Below are 23,877 nucleotides of genomic sequence, written 5' to 3' on the forward strand. Positions count from 1 at the left end.
CTCAATGCTAACTTGATTACTGCTTTAAGAACAATATGCAAGAACATCATTATGTACCAGACACATATTAGCCTTATGACAGCCAATCAAAGGGTAGCAGACGGACCAATGAGATGATCGATTCTACCATTTGACCCTGTGGAGGAAGGGGAAAAAAGCTACAGGAGCTAAATCCACCCCACCTCACTGCAACCCACCAAACCTCCAACAGCTAATTCACTAAAATGTCAGCCAGTCTGATGAAGACTAAAATGATTCCGGGCCTCTGTATGCCAGTGTTTAATGACATCAATAAGCCTCACAGGATATTTCATTTGCACTACGTTATTTGTTCAGGGCCTCAGGTGGCTCGAGAACCATCTGATACAGAATAAGGAGAGAGAGAGTGATGGGGAACAAGAGAAGAGGGAAAAAAGGTTGAAAAGATGTGAGAGTTTCTCTGTGTGAATGCATTTCCACTGACAGTGTAGATCATAAATAAGAATCTAGCATCCAAGCTTGTATACGGGGTGTGGTCATATGTATGCCTTAATGCATTATGAAAACTGTAGTCACATAACCTTTTCAGTAAACATAATCAAGTTCAAAGTTGAGAATCCCAACCTCTGAAAAACAGCCCCATACCACATCTGAATTCAATAATAAGGAGGTCCCAATACTTTTGTCTATATATGTATATATATTTAGAAAAAAATGGGATACAACTCAGACACTCACAAACATATCCTGATCCACAGAGACGTGCACACAGACACAGCCAACCTCCTTCTGTGTGGGCCTCTGAGGACTATGTCTCAGCAGCTGATCAGCCCAACAAGAAAAGCCTCTTTGTCACCTAATTACCAATGTGTTATTAGTGCTTTAATGAAATGCCTGCAGGAAACAACGCTGAGTGCCTGCTTTGTCAGCATCGGACGATAGGAGATGCATGAGGAGTGGATTTGGCAAACAATATTAAGACACACAAAGAGAAGTAAAGGAGGTGGGGTGAGACAGAGTAGGACTGAGATAAAAGCGACCTAAATCAATTCAGATCAATAGGTTTCATGACCATAAACATGCTTACAAGGTCCTTCTTATCTGCAACAAATACGTAATATCATTCAGGCGGACAAGATATGGGTGTAACATTATCGGAAATGTCAATGTAAGCTTAGATGCTCTCTGCCTATCATAAAAAGGGTGGTGATGGGGGGGATAAGTCCCATATTGCACAATTTCACCTACAAAGGCACAGAGCAATGAACATGAGTGACATTTAATGAAACCTCTGTAAGCATTGTAACCCTCGCTTACTTTGTCTCTCTGGACTGAAGGTAAAAAAGGCAAGAAAAGGATAAACTTTCAGTTGCCTGCTAGGACAGCAGGATGATGACGTATCCTCAAACCACACTGAGCTTTCTATGTGGCTGTGAGAGCGACCGTGAGAGAGTTTGAAATAGACCTTCTGTGGCTGAGGTCACCTCTGTGTCTGTGGTTTGTTTGTGTAGAGGAAGCATTGTGGCGATGAAGCAAAAAGAGCAGGATCAGAGAGGAAGGAAGGGACTTAGAGGAGGGCTCAGTGGGAGGAAAGAAAGAAGACAAGAAGGGAGATGTGGAGAAGTAATCCCCAGGAGCAAAAGGTTGGTGCCAGCTCCCACTGCGGTGAACAGCTGAGAGGAGCTGCAGCAACGGAAAGAGGGATGATGGAGAGAGAAAACAGTACAGTACGTAGCCTTCATATGAGGCCTTTAAGTGGGTGGGCTCTGACATCAACTCCTTGCAAACCTCAAGTCATCCCCATGAAAATCTCTTCATTACTCTCAATCTCACTCCAAGCCAAGGTCTTAATGAAGACCACTGTGGCTGCAAGATGATATGTTTTTAAATTCCTCACTACAGAGAGAGACCCCCCACATTATGTCAGCACACGTATCAGTTAATGTGTGTGCATGTGTGTGTGTGTATGCGTGTGCTCTGATTACAGCAGTCATGCCTGGTTTATCTGACCGCACCTAAGGCGACAAGGAGATGATCTTTGCCGGACATGCACAAAATAAGCATGAGGAGGAAGTGAACCAGGACAGAAAGAGAAGGACAGAGAGAAAGGTGGAAAAGACAAGGAGATGAGAAACAGGAGGTAGGGGACAGAGAGTAAAGTAAATACGGAAAGAAAAGAAGGGCAGCAGTGAAGAAACAAACCGAGGTAATTACAGGGGAGGAAGAGAACTTACTGTGGCCCTGATGTTTATCATTTAAGACTAATTCAGTGCCAGTCGTAGTGTAATGTACAATCAATTTCAAAATGAAAAGCATCAAACATTGATAAAGATTCTGTATGCAATATCAATATGTAATATTTAAATGAAAATACACTTCTTTAAATTTAAAATAATCCATCTGAAGCTCTTACTGGGATCAATGAAGCTTCAGTGTTTCATATGGAAAAAAAAACTACCTCAGTGTGCACAGATGCACTCAAGACAGCAACACACACTGTACACACACTTACACAAGTAACTCATGTATAGACACACAAACACACACCTCTTGTCTCTCTAGTCCAGAGACCCTCAAAAAGCCACTTAGCCATAGAAACCATAGAGCAAGAAGAGGCATCAAAGCTGTTTATATAATGAAACTGAAAGAGCTGTCCTATGCCGTATCACTGACTGCACCCAGGAAAGCATTGCTTCTTCTCCAGAGAATAGAGGAGAGGAAGAAAAAGGAAGAAAAAAAAGAAGAAAATCCCCCTGAACAATGCAGCACAACAACAGCGGCAACAACAGCAAAGCATACTCAGAAAGAGAGAGAGAGGCTGTGAAAATGAGAGAGCATGAGGCAACAGAAAGGTTGTTTATTTTAAGTCAGCCTCATGTACCAACAGAAAGTGGTATTAAAATAGAGCCTATTGTTGTGAATTTGTGATCTGTCAGTCCGCGTGGGAAACAAAGTGAGAGAGAGAGTGAGAGAGAGAGACTGGTGTAATTCCCATGAGGTCTCTGTCAGTCTTCTGTCAGAGGAGAGAGGGCTCTCCAGGGGAAAAGAAAGTTCTCAGACACAGACTGACAGACAGACTGTTTACCCTTAGCGTAGATATCCCTCTCTCTCTCGCTTCCTCGCCGCCCTCCTTGCACTACTCCTCCTAATGGCATCGTAATGACCTCCTCAGGTGTTAACTGAGAAGCCACTGGAGGTCTAATTCAAAGTAAAGTACTGTATGCCACCGTGGGTGCCAGAGGTAGCGACAGATGCCAGCGCTGTAACTACCAGCCCTCCTGCCTTTTTTCTCACCCTCCCACCACCACCCCCTCCAAACCTCCACCCCCTGTCCAATTCCCCTTCTCTTTCATCAACTCTAATCCACCTCACCCACTACCTGCAACCATTTCTGTCTGACTGCATCTGCTTCCTCCTCTGTGCTCTCAGCAGAAGCTGCAGCGGCAGTGTTTAAGTGTTTTGGGGATGGAGACGTGATGGCAGTGAGCGAATCTGGGCAGACAGCTGTCATTTACTGGCCTCTTTAGAGAGATCCCATTAGCTTCCCAACAAAATGGCCCACGACTGGTATGGCGCATCCTGAAGTACAGTATGGAGGCCTGTCTCCGGGGTTCCCACTTGACGCAACACTTTATGGCTGCATCATGACTTTTCAGTAGATTCATGTTGATTAATGCTGATTTTCTAAAGGGCGATACAGTCTATTACGTGTCTGCAAACACAACATCTAATGGAACATTGATGGCCTTTTCTGATAGAGCTGGGCTACCTTTACTATATACCTTCACTTTAACTTCAGATGGCTTGATAATCTGAAAGTGACATGAACGCATGACACGACAGCAGCATGAACAAGGTATACGGCTCTGTTTATGCTACTCTGTCTGCTCAGGTAGACATGTTCACACGTGTGCAATTGACAAGCAAAGTCCCTCTATAGATCCTATTGGGCCTGCATCTGCATAGTCCGCAAAGACTATCGCACCACACTGGCAGATGACAAAATTTGCTATGCAACAATGTGACCATGGAAAGCATGTTTTCAGCTCAATGAACAGCAGCCTAACTGTACTACACCATCATCAACCAACCAATCAAGGACCCTCTCTGTTTCTCTCTGACTCTCAGTCTGTATTAAATCCCTCCCCTTTTACTGCTTATATTTTCGTCCTGAGACCAGCATCCAAATGTATGCAGAAGACATTGTAATTTATGCACATGGTTGAGGTAAAACACAAGTTTCTACCATAAACTCAATTTAGTATAGTCTTGTGTAGTATAAAATAATTACTCATTACCAAAGAAAATTCTTGCCATTCTCTTCAGTGTTTTTGCTCCAGGGCACGTCAGCAGGGCCTTAAACCTTGGCCAGCTGGTCACTGCTGTGACTACACCCCGCATCCATAACGTGGAGACAGAGGGAGACAGGAAGAGAGAGAAAAAAAAAAAACATAACAGAGAGACAGCAGAGAGTGCAAGAAACAGAGCGAGAGATGAAGAGACAGAGAGAAAAGAAGAAAGAGAGAGCACGAGAGCGAGAGAGAGAGGGAGAGACGGCTTTCTAATGCAGCCATCTGGATAGCTTTACTTCATTATAATATTCTGACTGTGTGTGTGTGCGTGTGTGTTTACAAATTTGTGAGTGCCTTCCATTCCACAGATGCAGGCAGAGCAGAGAAGAATCCTCATTTATTAACAGCTTAATAGAGCTCCATCTGGGCCAGACCCTATGCTTGTCTTCTATCAGAGAGATTCATCACCGAATCACAGGAATTAGACTACAACTGACACCTACACAGGCTGAGGTGACCCTGCTGCACTTGAGCAACACTGCGCAGACAGCGAGCACTGTATTACAGCCGTAGTAAAGTCATTACGTTAACAGTCGAAGCCAAAATGTCACTACGCCAGCACTCTGTGGGTTTTTAAGTCATTTGTGTGATGTTTTAGGAAGAATGTGACAAAACACGATACAAAAGAACACGATAAAGTATAACACAACAATTACTGAAACTGGGGTTAGTGGGAATAACGGGAAATAAGATCCTCTACGTCTGTGCTTAAACTCTTTATAGAGTGCACTCAGAACATAAAGGGATATTTCAATCACAGACTTTTCATTTGTCCTACTTATCCAGACACAGACAGCCATACATGCCCTTTCTTGTGCTATTGCCATGTCTTCAGACTACACCGAGAGACATAAAAAAGGCATCAGTGAGTAGGCAGACTCGGGCTAAAAAGGAAAAATAGCTCCATCAACCAAATAACAAAGCTTTCCCTTGAACAGATTTATTTCAGATAGTTAATAATAATGTGTTCCCAGAGGACATTCAAAGGTTCTCACACCAGAGCTCAAGGTTCTCAGTACACCGTACCCAGATTCAACAGTAAACAGTGTATTTTGTGTAATACATATTTTTTTTATCATTTAGTTTTCAGTTCAACTTTTAGCAGATAAGCCACTCTTCACCTCACAGTTAAATAAAGTAAAAGGTAAGAGTGACACAGTGGAGAGAAATTCAGAATAGCAGTGAGAAAGTAGCTGTTGCAACAGGTGCTTGGAAAGCACTCAGAAAGTAATGGAGAAAAAAAAGCTTTGTTCACCTTGTACCATTCATATCTGTTTAATTTTCTATTTGTTTAATGATTCGTATTTCTTTACTAACACAGACAGGTCTACAAATTAGATCTAACTTAATAGGTGACAGTTTTCTTCTCTGAACTGTAGCCCAGGTGCCCAGCCACAAATATGGCTTCAACATATACACACAGGAATATGGCCTATACAGAGGTCAGACACAGTGGATCACTGCAGCTTCTCGAAAAGTGTGGCTGTAAAAATCCCTCCACATTATACCAAAACTATAACAGAAAGAAAAATTTTGGATTTGTTTTATATAGAAGTAAAAAAAAATTCATTGCTCACTGCTCAACCCAAATTTTCTCGCTCTTTCTTTTGCTTAGAGGCCATCACACCAACATCCTTGCTCTCCCAGTTTCTACCCGTCCCTCCATTCAGATGAGGCTGAAGTGCAAATTGGACATCTGGTGCTGTGATGTGTGTGACAATATCGGCGTACCCCCCCCCCCAACCCCAACCCAAACACACACACACACACACACAGAGAGTCCTCCACACAAAATACAGGACCACAAGCCCAAAGAAGGCACTGAAAGGAAGCATGGAGGGAGGTAGAGATGGACAGAAGAAAAGCAAGGTAAATTTATTTGTATAGCACCTTTCAACAACAGGACAATTCAAAGTGCTTTATGTAATACGTAAAGGTATTAACACAAAATACAAAAGAAACAAAGTGGAATTTAAAAAGATAATATCCAAAGACACACATAAATAGATTTAAGAGGATTAAAACTGAGTAAAATAGAAGATTAATATGACAGATAAAGAGTAGAATAAAAGTTCTAGGGCAGTTGAATTAACATGAATGAATCAATAGTCCGTATTTTCACTTCATCAAATGAAGTGGCAAACAGGAGAGCCTAAGTGCTTATTTAAAAGTTGGCACAGATCTCAGGTTTCCTTGGAGTTACTTTCTGATATGTGGCGCATTAATACTGAAAATTGCTTCTCCGTGTTTAGTTTCCACTCTGTGGAAAAGTACGCACACCTGTCCCAGAAGATCTGAGAGGTCTGGATGGTTCATGATGGAGAAGCAGGTCAGACGTATATTGTGGTCCTGTACCACTCAGTGCGTTAAAACTCCAGTGGAGAGTGAACAGAGGAAAAACTGAGAGACAAATTAATAGACTGATTCCCGAGTGGGGATCAGTGCACTGGTCCTGAGGCAGTGGTGTTTTGTCTTTGAGGAGCCAAGGCTGCTCTGTGTCTGGATGCATTATCTTAGGTCTGGTGTTGCAGGCAGAGCCAAAAATGGTTCACCAGTGTTGTTAGCATTGTAGGTATCATAAGGCAATCATTCATTTAGCTGCAAGAGATAATCTCCCTGAATGTTTTGTAGGTTGAGATAAGCAGGGGAAAACTATTAAAAATAACAGGTAACCAAAGAGCAAGCAGGAAGAGCATATGCACTGAAGCACAAAGCAGCCATCAGTCCACCAGAGGGACAGAAGAAGGGAAGGAGCGAACATTAGGGGGCAACGATGATGCGGTTCCATTCAGACCACCAGGGGCAAACAAATGCACCCACGTCCTTCCAGCTCTCAAATCCCTCAGGCTGAACTTGCTAGGCTAGTTCTCAGTCCGTCCCTGGTGGCAGGATGATAGACGGCACTGGGTTGTGTTGTGGTGTTGACCCATAGCCTGCTATGGGTCCACCACCACTGTCTGCACACAAACGTATTCCACATTTAAATTCATGACATCCGACAAAATCTCTCATCCTGTCTGATGCTGAAATGAAGTAGAGGGACGAGAGGAACAACCAGAGGAGCAAACAAAGTCGTTGAGGGAAGGAACGGACACAGAAATAACAACGCAGATACGCCTGTGTGACACACACTTTTAAACTCACACATACAGAGGCTGACTAAGCATATAACCCACTTTTACAACCAAAGTAGTTGTGTCTATTTATAATGGGGCATATTTCTTCACAACAAAAAACAATGCATTTGTACTTGCAAAACTGTATGAGGTACAATATTCATTTTCTTGAATCATCTGTGGCCTAAAAACAACAGACAGATAATACTGCTTATTCAGGTAGTGTTTCTTTTTTCTAAGCCAGTTAATCTCCAGCAGCACAATTCATACAGTATCTGCTCTCATTACACAAGCTCGTATCAACACCGATTGACACGGTTCCCTTTTTCCTTCTCAAAAGATGATGCTTCTCTGAATTTTTTAATCACAGGACAAATTTGCATACATCCTGCTTGATGATTATTTGTTTCCTCCAAATGTTTGGCCCCCCTCGGATGCCTGAGTTCAGTTAGTTTAAATGTCTGTGTGTTCTCTCAGGGCCTCTGCTTGCATGCTACCAAATGTTTGTTTCTCCAGCCTTTTTAGATGCTGGGAGATAGTGTCTGAGCAGGCAAAAGAAAATAGGAGGGAAAAAGCCTTCACAGAAAACTGGCTCTCAAAGGAGCTACTGTATACCTGCATTAGAAATAATAATAAAAAACACCCAGGTAATCCCACAAACGGGTCTATCACTTTGCTTTGAACTTCAAAGAATGCACACAATTAAAAGCAGCATAGCAGGGGATGCAAACAAAAAAAAAGAAAACAGATTACAAAAGAACATTTGTCTCATTATCTTAATGCATATTGCATGTGGTGGTACTGTGGGAGTGAATCAGAGGTGGACTTTAGGATGATGTATGTTTGGATATAAGTGTTGATAGGATTTTAAAGCTGTTGGTACCTTTCAGGATCCATGCTTTTCGTCATATACTTCATACATATGTGGCAAAGAACAAAAAAGGCCATAGGTTCTCTAATGTTTCTCGGCATCTCCATCTTAAGACGTTTGGCTGACAGGAATCAGAGGCAGGTTGTTCAATCTTCTCTTTTTTTAACCTTTATTTATTTAGGGAAGGACGCCTCTCCTTTGCAGAAAAGCCCTCATCACAATCACACAGTTGCAAACATTCACACCCTGAAGCTTCTTAGTACAGCCACATTCTGCTGTGCTGGCCGCTGGGCAGCTCCACTGGAGAGGCTGGGGTGAAGAGCTTCGGTCGAAGCACCTCAGAGGTGGAAATGAGGGAGGGGGAAACACTGCTTTTTCACTTTCCACACTAAGATTTAGTCTGCTGGGGCGGGTAACTAAACCAGTGACCTTGCAGCACAAGATATCTACACCTTCTTAATGTTGCTTCAGAGGCTTCAGGTTTGGTTTAGGACTTTCTTGCTGTTGGAGTGTGCAAAACAGAAGATCTATATGTGAAGCAACAAAGCATGTCTCAGGTTCCATGTGCCCAGTCTGTTCGCTCTCCTAAGAATCAACAGACCATTGCAGTGTCTTGTAATGTCATGTCACAGAAACTGCCCAGGACAGAAAACCCTAATAGACCCAGTAGCTGAGGCAAAGGCAGCTGAAAATGGCTGGCCTGAATTATGTGTTACCTCTCCGAGAGCTTCATAGCGCTTCTGGTTCCAGCGGTGGAGATCCTCTCTGGCATTGAACACAAAGGGCTCTCCTGTTTTTATATGTCTGAGCTGACCATCTGTTGGAGAGAGATAGAATGAAAGAAGGAAAAACACATGTGTAATCATAATGGATATCTGTGTATGTGTGTGAGAGTAAAGTGGGCAGACCACTACTTCTGACTGGACACGTAAAAGTACCTCAAAGTTAAGCAAACTAAACTTGAACTCTTTTCTTTTTTCATTGCTTATTTTTATTTTCTATCTCTCTGCTCCTCTGTTGATCCTTGGCTTCCTTACCCTCCCTCCCTCAGCCACCCGCATCTGGCAGGTTCAAGGCCTGTGGATGCAGCAGCATTCGTCCAGTCGCGACTCCAACGGCCTTCTGGCTAGTCTGGCAGGCCAGGGCTGGACAGCTGGTATGGCAAAAATTCTCCCTCTCTCACTCTTTTCATCCGTCTAAAAGCCTCTCCCCGTCCTCTTTTACATTGAAATTCCCTCTTTCCCTTCCCTCCCTCCCTCTCCTTCCTCACTCCTCTGGCCAGGCCGCAGATATGTCCCTGCCTTTTCCACCTGAAATCTCCAAGAGTAAAGACTAAAAGAGGTGTGGGAAAAGCTTCTCAACGTTTTTGTTTGTGTGTGTGTGTGTGCATGTGCACGTGCACGTGTGTGCGTGCATGTGTGTGTGAAGAGTGAAAGGTGGTCTGGCACGCGTTAACCATGACGACAACTGTTCCTTGCAATTCCTTTGAGGATACTGTCTGGGTATCAGCCAATCACGCTAACCAGCATAGCTTACACACACACACACACACACACACACACACACACACACACACACACACCAGCAGCTCCAGCCAGGAGGACCAGGTGTGGTGGTCATACAAGTGTCACTAAGCTTAAGTATGTGTGTTTCTGTAAATTGCTGGAAGCTAGGTTGCCATTACAAGAGACAAAAATTGACTGAGAAGAAACAAAAGCTTTTTGGGACAACATTTAAGTGATTTATTATAATTCGGTGGAAGCAGAGGAGTTTTTAAGACATCCAGGTTTTATTTGATAGAAAACAGTCATAAGAGCGGAAAACACTGTTCAGAAATGATGCTACTTTTTTCTTAATAAACAATTACCCTTGTGTGGCTGTGGAACCTCTACATTTACCTTAGCAATGAGCCCATCGATCCTGTGGTTGACACTACAACACAATAAAACTCTAAAGAGTGTTAAATTTAATTTTGACCTTTATGACTGCCGAATTTGTAAAAGCTAAACCACTGAAAAGTACACATACTTAACCCAAACAGCCAGGGGGCTCTCATACTTTCTCAATTATTGCACAATGTGAGGAAACCCTTCTAAGAAATAAATAAATATCTTTGCAAGATAAAAGAATGCATAAGCATTTTTTTCATCTCCTTCTAAATTACCACAATTTTCACCCCACTATCAACGTGATAAATCTTACATTGCTAATACACGGCGTATTGTGGCACTTGCTTTCATGGTTAGTTGTTAGACAACATGTAATCCTGAATCTGAGTTTGTCATCATGTTGCATTAAAAAGCAGACTTGTGCCTGAGAGGATAGCACATGAGACGAGTGAGAAGTTAGGATAAAGCCGTGTGCACTAAAAGTACCTTGAAGAAAATCAATTATGCATTCATGGAGGGGTGAGGATCTAAACACTACTGCCTAAGAGAAGGAAGAGAGGAGCTATAATGAAATCCTACTGTAGAAAAGGGGTGTGTGTGTGTGTGTGTGTGTGTGTGTGTGTGCGTGCATGAAAGAAGGAGAGAAGAAGTGCGTGTATGTGTGTGAGTGTGAGCTAGGGGGGTGATCAGCTCCATTGCCTCCCCCAACGCATCCTCTCAGAGGAATAACGTTTTCTCAACTTTTCTCCTCTTTTCTGTCATAATTAGCATTCTGTTCTCAATTTGGCCGCTTAATTAGGTGTACATAACCTTGGATTTCCAGTAATGGAAAACTGGAGGGCTAGCAAGATGAAGCCATCATCTTCAGTTGATTAAGATACCTGCAAACTATTGTACACAGGCTCGTCTGTATTCACATCATTACATGGTCAAATTAACATTTTTGTTCCACCTGTCTCGGGCAAAGGTAGCCCGGGTGTAGCTATAGAAATGCCTGCAAGCCAGAGCAACTGTGAAATGCTACCCTTCGAAAACAGGCCTGAGTGGAAATTGACAAGACATAAAGATTGGTGTGTGTGTGTGTGTGTGAGTGTGTGTGTGTGTGTGTGTGGCAGCAATAGAGAGATACATAAGAGGGCTGGAGAGACAGAAGGGTGAAGAAGAAGCGATTGAGAGTCTCTGAATGTGTTTCTCCCTCCATGGGAGGCTGAGCTGGTACTTAAGGGTGGGGCTGCTGGGTGGCGAGTGTTGGCACGGCAGCGGATGGGGGTGGGGGTCTGGGGGTGAGTCTCCGTGTCTCTGTTTTTAGGCACAGCGAGGTTATGCAAATGCTCCGTCAGGCGGAGGGCAAGGCTGAGTAGGTTACTGACGGGCCGTAGAGTACACAACATGTCCCCCACTCAGCCAGCCAGACAGCCAGGAGAGACACTGACAGAGAACAGAGGGGGTAAGAGAGATAGAGATAGAGAGGGAGGGAGAGAGAGGGAGAGAGAGACTAGGGGAATACAAAGAGTCACCACCACCTCCATCCGCTTTCAAACCTCCTTCTTTCCACCTGGTTTGATTAAAGCAAGCCAATGAATTCTAAAGAGACTTTAATATTATCTGGACCCGCACCGTTCTGGGTCCAGCTGTGCTCCTTCCTGTCAGTAATAACTGACACAGACATGCACACTCGCCAACAGTACATAATTACCCCCAAAATGTCGCAGGTGACAGCAGGGACAAGTGATGACTTAAAAAAGAGTGACATAAGTCAAACACAAATGCAATTGCACAATGATCTTAAAACCCGCCAAGGACTGTTCAACTACCATATTATCATAATCACGATTACGGTCAGTATTGAGTTCGTGATTATTCACGATTACTCTGGGCTTTGAAAATATCCAACATGTGCTCATCCCAGCTCATCTTGTACCGACTCTTTGTCACGCCCCTTGTGTGTCTCTTCAGATGCGTCAGGTATCCTCTTCACCTTAGTGCTTAGACATGTAAAGCCTGAATATGTGCTTAACATGAAATGTCAATCTGGTTACATTAAGGCACAAAAACTAGGTGGTTCGGTTCAGGTGAAGACATGCATTTCCTTTGACACGGGATGCAAAGTGCAGTCCCGCCACTCAACTCTAACCTCTGCCACTCTCAGGACTTTATGGCTTTATAAACTGCATCACGTTGCGCAGTTGCTCTGCTCTTCTGACACTGACCCTGATGTGTTTGCATGGGAACTACATTAATCACTGGCATTTTCACAAACAATGAACTGCAGTGTGCTGAACTAAACATGGCATATCCCGGCCGAGAGTGAGTCCCGGCTTTTAGAGACGGGTGTAAGGACGCCGCTGGACAGCAAAGAGGTGTGCTGGATTTATAACACGAGAATAAACAGGAGCATCATTACAAAACAGAATGCAGCACAATAATCATTTTAACTCTGGTACCTTCTTTCTATCATCACTGGAAGCCAAAATGATTTGCTCAGTTCTCTGTTGACCAACCTGCCATTAGGAACCGTCCACTGGTCACATAATTAATCTGATTTATCTTGTGTTTCCTTCAGTTTCTATCAAGAACTCATACAGTTTCACCGCCAAGATCTGATTCACCTCAGCTGATGCCTGAACTGCCAGCAGAGTTGTTTCATTTAGAGTTCATGGGATTTGGTGTTTTTTGTTAAAGCAGAAGGCTCACAGTGCTTTATGCTTTGAAGACTGAAATATGTACTTACATTCATTGAAGGCATATTCAAACTCCTCCAGTGTTCTGGGGAATGTGAATGGAGGTTCATCTTTCTTCATCAGTTCATCCAAGTCTATTCTTGAGAGCAAATCTGAGAGGAAAGGAAATAAAAAAAACGATAAGATCAAAGGTACAAAATGTGGCGACAAAAGTTGTAGATGCTATCGTTCAAAGAATGTCGAAGTCAAGATTTCATGTTATAATCTCAGTCAACAACATAGCCTGAGGCTAACCAGCAAAATCACCTATTTTATAATTTAATAATGTCTCTTCGTTTATTTTTTAACTTTTGAATTAACGCAAAAGTCCTTCCCACTCGCTTAAACTGAAAGCTATTTATCCTCAAGTGGCATAGTAGCTGAATAAAAGAAAATTCCCATCAAATAATAGCCAAACTAAGGTGTCCATTAAAATTTCATTGTGATTCTGTCAGTGGAGTAGAAAAAAAATCATACAATTGGGGGCCGAAAATGGTTGGTGAACATGTTTGACTCAAGGTTAAGTGGAATATTTCCTGTTCTGATCCAGCAAAAAGCCTGAATGTGAACTGGTGAATAAAGCTGACAAAAAATGTAAAAAAAAAAAAAAAAAATCTTCTTAGAGTCATATTGGCCACATACACATACATACTTAAATTTAAATTTAAATTTTCTATTTACCTACTTTTTGGTAGCAGGGACATAAAGAATTTCACTGCACATTGTACCGTGTATGATTGTGTGTGTGACAAATAAACCTATCTTGTATCACATTCTTTTATAACAATATGAGAGAAAGCTAATATTTCCGCCCCATTTAAAGTGACTTATTCCCAGTTTTGTTTTATTTCACATTGCCATCCATTATTTTAGTTGTGACATGAAATCTTGACTTTTTAGTTAAACTCAAAAATAAATTAAAACGAAAGTAAAAATATATATAGCACGTTTAGGAAAGTGTATGTGGCCATGTCAGCCGTGCTCATAATTTTATGTCAAAGATGTTTTCTCCTCTTTCAGTATTGCTCCCTCGTCTCCTTCGCATCATATTTACCTTTCAGTGCAGTGGTTTTCTCTCTGTCCTCCTGGCCAGCTATCTGGGCCATTGTGATCCACAGTACATACAAGGCTGGTGTGGCAGCACAAAGGTTGGCAAGCATGGGTCCTCCCCTCCCAAAGATCACAGAAAGGCGTCCTGTCACATGTGGGCATGGAAAAAGGTGAAAACTAAGCAGAAATCAGCATTGCTGGAACACTGTGTTATATCGTGCTCTAACATCCCTGTGCCTATCAGAGAATAATTCTGTTCTTTATCTACTGAAGACCATGAAGGTAATCCTCTCATAGGCTGCTGCACCTGTAAGGTGGCTCACTGCCACCTTACAGGTGCATACTGTCGTATCACACTGCTGATTCTCCTATGCAGGCTACGAGCTCACAGCTTACTGAATAAAACGGAGCGGTGATTATTTACACTGCAATAACACAATGCCTAAACAGCCAGTTATTTGTCTACATTATTGCTATGAAACATGTAAGTGTTAGCTCGGCTGCTGCACTGTGTTCGCTCAACTTTGCACACGTGTTACAACTGCATTAATTATGCAAATACAGTCAAGTTATTCTTTCCACAAAAGCACGCTGCAGGCGGTGAAAGCATCCAGCACCACACGCTTAGTCATTTTCTCACCAAGTCAATATCTGTTTAAAGTTTAGTGGTGTTAAAAACAACTCCCGGAATGTGTGCGGTCGCTCTGCATGGAGCCACTGCGAGCAGGTTCAGTAAGAATGGCTACTCGTGCTTTTATTTTACACTCGTTTCGACCAGACGAAACCGGGAGTTTCTGAGAGGAACCGCTCTTTACAGGAGACACATGCATGCCTTTTGTTCGACTCACGCACCATGAGTGTATGCGACTGTCCAGATGCTGCTGCTTCCTTGAAATTTCTAAAACAGGAAGAACTCTGAGGAGTGCTGAGCATGGAGAGCATGAAGCTTCCGGGTTACCGGGGCAACGGACCGGAAGAGATATTTAAAGAGACAGTAGCACGACAGCTGCTTCTGGTCATTCACATGTTTTCTCCTCTGTATGATTTCGACCACTCGGCTTATTTGTATTTGTTTATACAATTTTGAGGCACTAACTACATTTATTCTGTTAGACAACGTAGTTAATAAACAAAGATTTTAGATGTAAAATATATGATTATGAAATTATATATGATGCATTGTTATAGGTCAGTCTACCAACACTAAATAAAGCTGTTTAATTCAGTTTCCCCTTGAAAGCATTGAAATGTTTATCACATGCTAATACTTCAATAGTTAATAATATTCAAGGAATATATATATGATAAATGTTACACAGATTGTAAATTGTTGCTGTTTTGATATCTGGTAGTATTTTAACTTTTAACATGTTCACCATATTTATCATTACATTCATTCATTAATTCATTTATTAATTCATTCATTTATGCATTTGAACACTAAATTATGCAGTTATTATGAAAGATATGATTATGTGCACATATTGCGTGTATGCAATCACACTTCTGCCTCCATATGTTTTACGTGTGTCTGAACCGTTTCAGTGTTTCAGGTGGTGGTGCATGTGTGTATGGTATATGGTATATGGTGAATGGGCCATTCGGTCAGGATGGGTAAACACAGGCTCCTTTCTCACCCATGTTGTGGAGACCTGCAAGTGGAACTTGACTAAATGAATTTGATTGGGTCAGACTAACAAGAGGACTTAATGATTGTCATGTAGGCCATCTACAGAGCTGTTTCATGGCACCTCATCAGCTTCCTCTACAGATGTTACTTTTGATTAATAGGTTGCTTTTCACTTATCCAAACAATCCCGTTCTGCTCTGTGTCTAAAGCCATTGAAGTGACGTACCACCTTTATAAAAGGATAACTTTGCAAATGAGTAACCACAAGTTTCACAGACTTTTCACACATTTAAGGTGTTGGATACTGCCTCCTTCTCTTCCTTTTTGGCAGTAGCTGTTGTGGTGGAAATGCTCAGGACTGTCCTCACACAACTGTCAGTGTGACACTAATCAGAGCCAGTCCCTTTGAGAGGGAAAGATCACTTGATTAGTTTTATGGATGAAGCTAAAGGCCACAGGTGACTTACCAAAAACTGCCTGCCGCGCCCTGCTCACCTGCATTTTGTACCTGCACCTGTACTTTATGACATGCGCTTTTTGATGCACAGAAATAGCCCTCTGGTTATAATAAAGCTGGATGGCCTACTTCTGGACAGCCTCTAGAAGCCAGAGCTGCTGTCTCAGGGGAGCTGAGCTACCCTGTTTCCTCAAGCAAAATGCTGGCAATGCTGTGAAGGGAGACCCAAATAAGAAACAGTGATGACACATTGTGGCATCGATATCAACTGAGTTTGACAAGATAAAGGAGATTGTTCTTGCTCACTCACTGCAGCACCTCAGAGCAGAGGTGTGGACCTGAGTTACATGACTTGGACTTAAGTCACATTTTAGTGACTTGACAAATTAAAAACAACCAAATACTCGATTCACTTCTCAAAAAAAAAAAAAAAAATCTTTCCTGGCACACAGCAATGCAGACATTTTTGCCAGTCTACAAAGTGTAATTTCATGGCCTAAGTTTTCAGGTCTCAATGTAGTAAGAGATCTTAGACAAAGAAATTAACAGTTAGTGTAGATACGTTTCTGATATATCTGCACTTATTATTTATTGTCACATTTGGTGGCAGTCAAATTCACCAAAAATTTGCTTTTGTTTGGTACCACAGTGTCTTGTGGATAATCATGTTTTACCATAAGTTAGAAAAGCAGTATCAACTTTGATGCACTAATCTGACACAGTTCTTTCTTAAAATTACTTTGTTGGTGTACTTGATGTTAAATTTTGTGACAAATGCGTTATGACTTCCTCAGAACCTGAAAGCTAAATCATAAGGAATTGGGACTTGAAGAGAAACCAGGGCTCTGGTAGAAGGACGATGTTCTTGTATTGCCACCATGCTGGCTCGCTACATGCAGACACAAAGCTTGTTGCACTCAGTGGATGCACATACAAATAAAACCAGCATGTTTCTGCAGTGCTGCAGTTTGCTGTGGATAATGCACCAGAAGTCAAAATGCTGTGACTGTTTATCCCGCATAAATATGTCACGATGAGCTCTGGGATTCTGAAATGTTTATGTAGGTTTGATAATCCCTGAATGACTAGTGTATAATAGAATATTCAGTTTATTCGTTGTGATGAATCATTCTTTGTAATGATTTGTGGAGAATTATACTGTCAGCTGTCTTGCAAACCTGTCACCTAATGGAAATACAAATTGATAAGACAACAAGTACGTACTCCAGGAGAAAGAGCGAGGGAGAAAGAAGGAGATCAAGGTTTTCTTATTTAACAGAAAGCTGTTATCGTACAAGAACAGTTTGGCAAACCAAATACTTTCTTTCCTGCAACACCAGTTGTGTCTAATACAATAGATTTGCAAAGACTAACGGTGCTTTGTTGCCTTTTAGTCTTTATTCAGAGCCACAGGCTGAATATTCTGTTGTCTTTTGTATTCTCTAAGTGGTTTGGTGATCACAATCTTGCTACATTTGCATTAAAGTTCTAGTTAAGGAAAGGAACATCTCACTCCCTCCCTCTCTCTCTCCGGAGCAGGAAATACTTTCCTCCTTTCACAAATGCATTGCACAGGGTGTGCAGTGGCCCCAGTGAACTGAAAATGTATTCGTCTTGATAAAAAGAGCATCCTTTGATTCATTAAATGCTTATTTGAACATTTAATATAATAAGGAATAACATCTAACATATGGATTCAAAAATGCAATTCTTGCTTCATTGTAACAAATCATCAGAAATTCTCTAACTGTTTTGGCAATCTGCACACAAACTGATCGTACGAAGGAAGAAACATATTCAGTGGCAATAGAAGAATATTATTTTATTTTCGGGTTTAATTCTAAAACATTCCATCTCATAAATAACAAAAAAAGGACAAACTTGGAAAAATATACTGAGCAATCGTATTACACATAAAATAAATGTTGTCTTAGCTTGCACAAAATACTGACTGATATTACATAGTGGGGCAGATTTTTGGGACAGACTGTAATCAAAACATACATCATCTTGTTTCCAAACCGTGTAATATTTGATGTTTACTTTCAGGAACCTGGAGGAAAGTATGCTGCCACCAATGTCTTTACACTCACTGTCTCAAATAAAAAAAAAAAAAAACTTCAACTACCGACAGTGATCACACAGTCCCATCTTGTCCCAGGCAAACAAAATCCAGCCTCTCCATTTCCCAGAACTGATTTTCTGGAGATGTGCTCCAAAAAAGATGAAATGCGTCTGATGCAGCATAGAAAAGCACAGAGAGTTTGTCTGAGGCGTGTGCATAAAGAGGATGGCACCGTCTCCCTCACTCTTTTTGTTGTTCCACAGTTCCTTGTCCGCTGTCTCACTCACGTTTTCACGCACACACACATGAAAAGTTGCTACATACGGTGCATGCACAAACTCAATTACACACCCCTGCATGCGCACACTCACACACACACACACACACACACACACTCACTACTACCTTGAGAGCTGCAAGTGAGTATTACAAGCAAACATTTACAATGTGATAAAAAATTCCAACTACATGGACTGTTATTGGGCAGCAGTCTTATCGGGTGGTTGCGTTTCCCCCTGGGTCTGCTTTGCCAGTGTCTCATCAGCTTCAGGAGGGTCCTGCGGTCCCGGGCTGCAGCAGCAAACAAAATAGGCTTTCTGAAGTTCTTCTACCATAGATTTCTCTCCATCTTCCAGTTCTGCACCCTCCTGCATCTCCCACCTGGCAACCATAGAGAGACAAAACATCAGCTGTTTTAACACCGACAAACATTTGTCACTCAGGATTAAATGAAAACACACATAGAGCAGAGCTAACTGTGTCTTCTACAAGTTATGTTGCCGTATGAAGACTGGGCCAACATACAGAATCCATACAAATATCACACCAACAAAACTCTGTTTGAGTGTGCCCATGTTTCACCCTTATTTGTCTCTCAGAAAAAGGACCACATTCCCTGCAACAACAAAATTCAACAAAACGAGGATCCTGTTGTTCAAAATATCCAATCTTATACACACACACACACACACTGCAGACTGAAACCTTTAGAGGTTCTACATGTCACACGTTCACTGTTTAAAATCTTCACATGGGAGTCTCTTTGTCTTTCTTTTTTCATGCCGTGTGGGTCAGTTTCACAGCACACTAAGACTTTTTCATACAGAAAGGGGATGTTTGAGAAACTCCAGGGCTGTTTGAGAGAACATCAAATTAGAAAAAATGAAAGAAAATAGAATAGATGCTTCTGGCTGTCTGTAGATCTCTATGTGTCTCTCCCTTTTCTGTCAATCTGACTGTTACAGTGACTAAGTCATGGTACCGGTGACTAATTTGTAGCACAGGGGAAACTGCTCCCCATATCTTTTTTGCTTCTCTGTCCTGTTTAACCGCTTTCACAGTATGTCTCTCCATTAGAGTGGAGGAAGGGCTTCAATATGAAGACATCAAGCGTAGGCACGTTGTAATTCACTCTCAGTATTTCAATGGAATCTCTTGACGAGTGACTGTGGTCAATCAAATCCATATGGAGAAATGGCTGAAGGCTGTCTTTGAGCTGCCGCATTGCATTGCCTCCAAAGGAGAATTATATCTGTCTGACTGCAAATGATTGCATTTTCATTGCAATCTCTCTGTCTTCTTTTATCCTGCCCTCCCTCCCCTCAGATTCCTCACTGTATCTTCAAACATGTACCATATATTTGTGCTCCGTGCATATGTGTACATATGTGTAAAGAGGAAGAGGAGGGGGTAAGACACCAAGTGCATCATGCATGTGTTTCATGCATACTAAGAAGCGGGCCTCTCAATGCAGAGCACTTTGATGAAGTTTCAGCCTCTGTCACAGTGTGGACAAATCAGACATCCTCTCCCTCTCTCTGCTTCCCAACTACCATCAGTGCGATAATTACCGTCTGCATGGGGAGGATCTGTTTATGTAAATAGGCAGCTTTGACAGAGAGGTTTTCTCTCATGTGCCTGCATTCTCTCTCCATATGCAACTTTGGTCAACAGTTTCTCTGCTTTTCTGGGTAATTTTTGTATCAGTCTGAATCTCTTTCTTTCAATCTATATGACAGAGTGGACTGTCTCTCAAAAAAGACAGAACAAATGGAGAAGCAGTTAAGTCTGCCTTTGATGACTTCTCTGTTGGAAGAATGCAGAAGACTATGAGGGGCAGACAAATTGCCCCTGTATTATTTTTTTTCAGTGACACAAAATCAAAATCAGTTCCACTAAATAACCATTATGGGAAACAAACACTCACACAAATAAAACAATACAAATGTCACACCCTGTGCAAAACAAGAGCAGGAGCGAGGGAGAAGAGAAAGCTGGAGGAAGAGCCAATAAAGGAGGGAGCCGGAGAGGAAGGAAGGAAGGAAGACAGGAACGTACGCTAAAGGTTTTTCAATGTTTAATTTTCAAATAGGATTAAGCAGAATGACATTTAGCTGAAGGTTACAGGCTCAGCATTGTCTTAGCTGATATTGATATGCAGGAGGCGCCCTGCTTGTCACCGGGACAAACACCGTTGATGAATGAGAAGCCTTTCCCCAGGAAGGTGTTAAGTGCAAATTTGAAATGAGAGAGAGGTAGAGGTATAGAGAGAGAGAGAGAGGGAAGAAGAAGAGGAGGGAGTACACAGAGACAGAGATTAAATTACAACCGTAGTTGCCATGTATACTGTCACTGGATAATGTTGCCAAAAGTGTAAATTGTTCCATAAAGTATAGGTTGCATATTTGTTGAGATTGGTTGATCTCATGCTGAAAAAGAGCCAAAAAATACAAAGAGGTGCTTTGCTGTGTACATCTAATTTCGACAACTTCAAATCAACAATGCCTCTTAGAAATGCATAAGTAGGCTACAGTTGACAATAACTTCACTGTATCCTCATTTCGGCAAGTTTTCCCCCGAAATTTACATCTTAATAAGGGGAGTCTTACCCTTTAATTCTTATGGGCTCTGCTCATTTCTCATGCATTAATACTGGAGCTGCTGACTTGGCTGTTCCTCTGAATACAGAATAGGACACACATATTAAGACTCATATATTTACAGGATTGATGCCACGGGAGATTGTCTCAGAGTGAGATGAAAAGGCTGGCTCAGATGTATTTCAATGTGAACATCAATGTAAGCTGTCCTAATCATGGGACGATGCAGGCACAAGACAGATAGCATCCATCCTGATTTTCAGCTGATAATGAGTAGTGATGTTTGACAAATTAAGAGCATAAGCCCTGCTCAGAGATCATCTGGCAATCAACTTACTAAATCTTACTCATAACACACCAAAGATGAAACTTTGATGTTCAACTTCAGCGGTTCCCGTGGACTGAGAATAACAAGGAGGAGACGTAAAAAGAATATCGACTTGGAGCGGGGAAAAGAAAAGAAAGAAGAAAAGAACGGCAACAAAATAAAACAGACAGAGGTACACGTAAAGACCGTGAAAGGAAGTGAGCGAGCAGGAAGACAAAGTGCTCGAAGGATCATGAGAGACAGTGGCCAGTGGTTTCCTCTGCAGCTGTCAGTGGGCTGAGTGGTTTCTCTCAGAGTGTTGGGTGTTTGTGCTGCGCTGGGTGCCCTGCCTGCTCTGCCACTGGGACCGTTGTTTGTTTAAAAGGCTCGCCTGTCAAACAGAAAGAGCCACCGACAGCCAGACACTCGGCTAAATGACTCTGACAGCAGCCCTAATCAGAGGCTTTGCACATTGCCGCAGGGCCTGGAGGATCCATCATAACCCAAGCCTAAATATTTAAAGTGCTAAACTTTCCAAAGGTCAGACCTTTCCATGCATGCCAGGGCGACATGTGTCAGAGAAGTAGGAAACGAGGAACTGAACAAGAGAGAAAGAGAGAGGGACTGTGGTTAAATGTCCTCTATCATTTTCACCCTTGTGAGAACCACTTTCAGTTTCAGACCTTCAGTGAATGAACATCATTTTGACTAGTCATCATGTCTTCAGCTATCTCATTTGGGGTTAGAACCTGTGCTTAAAGTGAAAGTGAAATACCCTCTCAGCAATTCACACCACAAAACAGGCTTGCAACAAGAGAGTCCTTCACTTGTCTCTAAAGGCACGACATGAACATTAATGCATCAGAACTTGTGAGTCATTTCAGAAAAGCGGCTTCTAAGCATCACTGAGTGAGTGGTCTTCTTTGGGAAGGGTGGGCTCGCCAGCAATGGATGAACCTTTTCAGTCTGAATACCAGAATACCTTTTCAGGCAGATGCTTCTTGCTGATGTCAGACTTCAGAGTCTTAGTTCAGGTGTTTGAAGATGATGGGTAAAGCTGAGGTCAATGGATGAATGGAATTGGTGGAAGGATGTGTATACTGTGGAAAGACGTGTACAGTACGTCTGTGTGTATCATCAGATGTCGTGTACCCAAGTCGAATCCATACCATGTCATGCTATTATACACCTGGCCTTTGGTGGTGCTGTTGCAGTGATAGCAATGCAGTGCACACAGATCTCTGAGAAGCCGAGTGCATGTGCATCAACCACAGCAGAGAACACAAAGCGCCTCTTTGTCAGACACAAAGCTTGTTGCACTCAGTGTAAGAGGTGACAGAGAGCATTTGGGCTTATTGCTCACGACCTGTTAACGGTTTGAAGTGAAGCAGGTTAGCTTTATGATACAAAGATGTCCTGTTTTTTGATGTCAATAAACAGTGTTTATTGAAATTAAGAGAAAAAAAATTAAAACTCATGCTGAGTAGAGGGAGATAGGTAGCAGTCATATGACAAACCAAAAGAAAAATGAGAAACTGTATTTTTCAAAAAAAAAAAAAATGAAGAAAAGACCACAGATAAGTTATTAGTTGAAAATGGATATTGTACATCAAAATGTAGTCCAGTTGGGACAACTGACAAGTTCACAATACAAGCATGGGGGGGGGGGGGGGGGGGGGGGCATCTCTTTCACTCAATTTCCATTGAGAAGCAAACATCCAATTCAATTTAGATATGTGCCTGTGCCAGGCTATGAGCCAGAGGGAGATTGTAACTGACAGCCATTGGACAGCCGGCTGGATTTGAATATTGACGAGGCAGAGACTTGACAGAAAGGATTATGCTCTACCTTCTGACTCACTAGCCGCTACACTGATCCATTCTATTGTCAGATCAACTCAGTGTCAGGTCTACAGTACGTCGGTAGGTTGCGGTGATGCCACTCAGTATTAGACCCTACCTGAGATCCATCTCAATCCAAACTGATGTCCACTCAAAAGCTACAAGAAACACACTAAATCAACAAGGACAAAAAATATGCAATATCAAAGCAAATCTACTTCAAAGTAAACCTGAACAGGTAGCCTTACTCTTACAACTGCTGTATTCAATTGAGAAAAAAAAAAATTCAAACACATACACACACGCACTGTTGTAATACAGTACAGGATGACAAAATTAGCTTTGCAGCTACTAACCTTAACCCTCTCTAATTTAACTAACTCGAAACTGGGACGCATACAGAAGCTGATCCTTTGGAGTAATTTCTAATCTTGTGATGGCATTTTGACTTCATGCATCGAAAAATACAGTGACGCACCCAAACACAGGCACTGACGCACACACATTCCCGCACAAAGATATGAATAGGCCAGTAATGCAGTTCACTTTGGGGTCACGATGCATCATGTTTGGATGCACGTTTGTTCTGTGTGTGCGTGTGTATGTGTGGGTCAAGTCCACAGTCTCATCCATGTCCAACCAGCCTCGTCTCCCACCCGGCACGCACCCGCCAATCTCAAGGGCCGTCGAGAGCAGGCGAGTCATAGAACGGCTGATCAA

The 23,877-nt window shown here is 42.1% G+C and overlaps 2 protein-coding genes across 3 annotated transcripts in view; both read right to left on the reverse strand.

Moving 5' to 3' along the window:
- fam172a (family with sequence similarity 172 member A) overlaps window positions 1–14,947 on the reverse strand; it is a 144,852-nt gene extending 129,905 nt beyond the window's left edge. Inside the window, exons 1-4 of the mRNA XM_046387048.1 lie at window positions 14,830–14,947; window positions 13,982–14,122; window positions 12,939–13,040; window positions 9,035–9,135 (exon numbers count right to left, since the gene is read on the reverse strand). Coding sequence (XP_046243004.1) covers window positions 9,035–9,135; window positions 12,939–13,040; window positions 13,982–14,087 — 309 coding nt within the window. The 5' untranslated portion in view covers window positions 14,088–14,122; window positions 14,830–14,947. The remainder of the gene's footprint in view (window positions 1–9,034; window positions 9,136–12,938; window positions 13,041–13,981; window positions 14,123–14,829) is intronic.
- A 2,919-nt stretch (window positions 14,948–17,866) lies between these two features.
- The window catches only part of kiaa0825 (KIAA0825 ortholog), a 110,048-nt gene continuing 104,037 nt past the window's right edge, over window positions 17,867–23,877 (reverse strand). For both annotated transcript variants that reach the window (XM_046387050.1, XM_046387049.1), the window contains exon 23: window positions 17,867–18,789. In XM_046387050.1, the coding sequence (XP_046243006.1) occupies window positions 18,606–18,789 (184 nt within the window). In that variant the 3' untranslated portion in view covers window positions 17,867–18,605. The remainder of the gene's footprint in view (window positions 18,790–23,877) is intronic.

Source organism: Scatophagus argus, chromosome 4 (genome assembly GCF_020382885.2).
Source record: "Scatophagus argus isolate fScaArg1 chromosome 4, fScaArg1.pri, whole genome shotgun sequence".
NCBI classification, from domain to species: domain Eukaryota; kingdom Metazoa; phylum Chordata; class Actinopteri; family Scatophagidae; genus Scatophagus; species Scatophagus argus.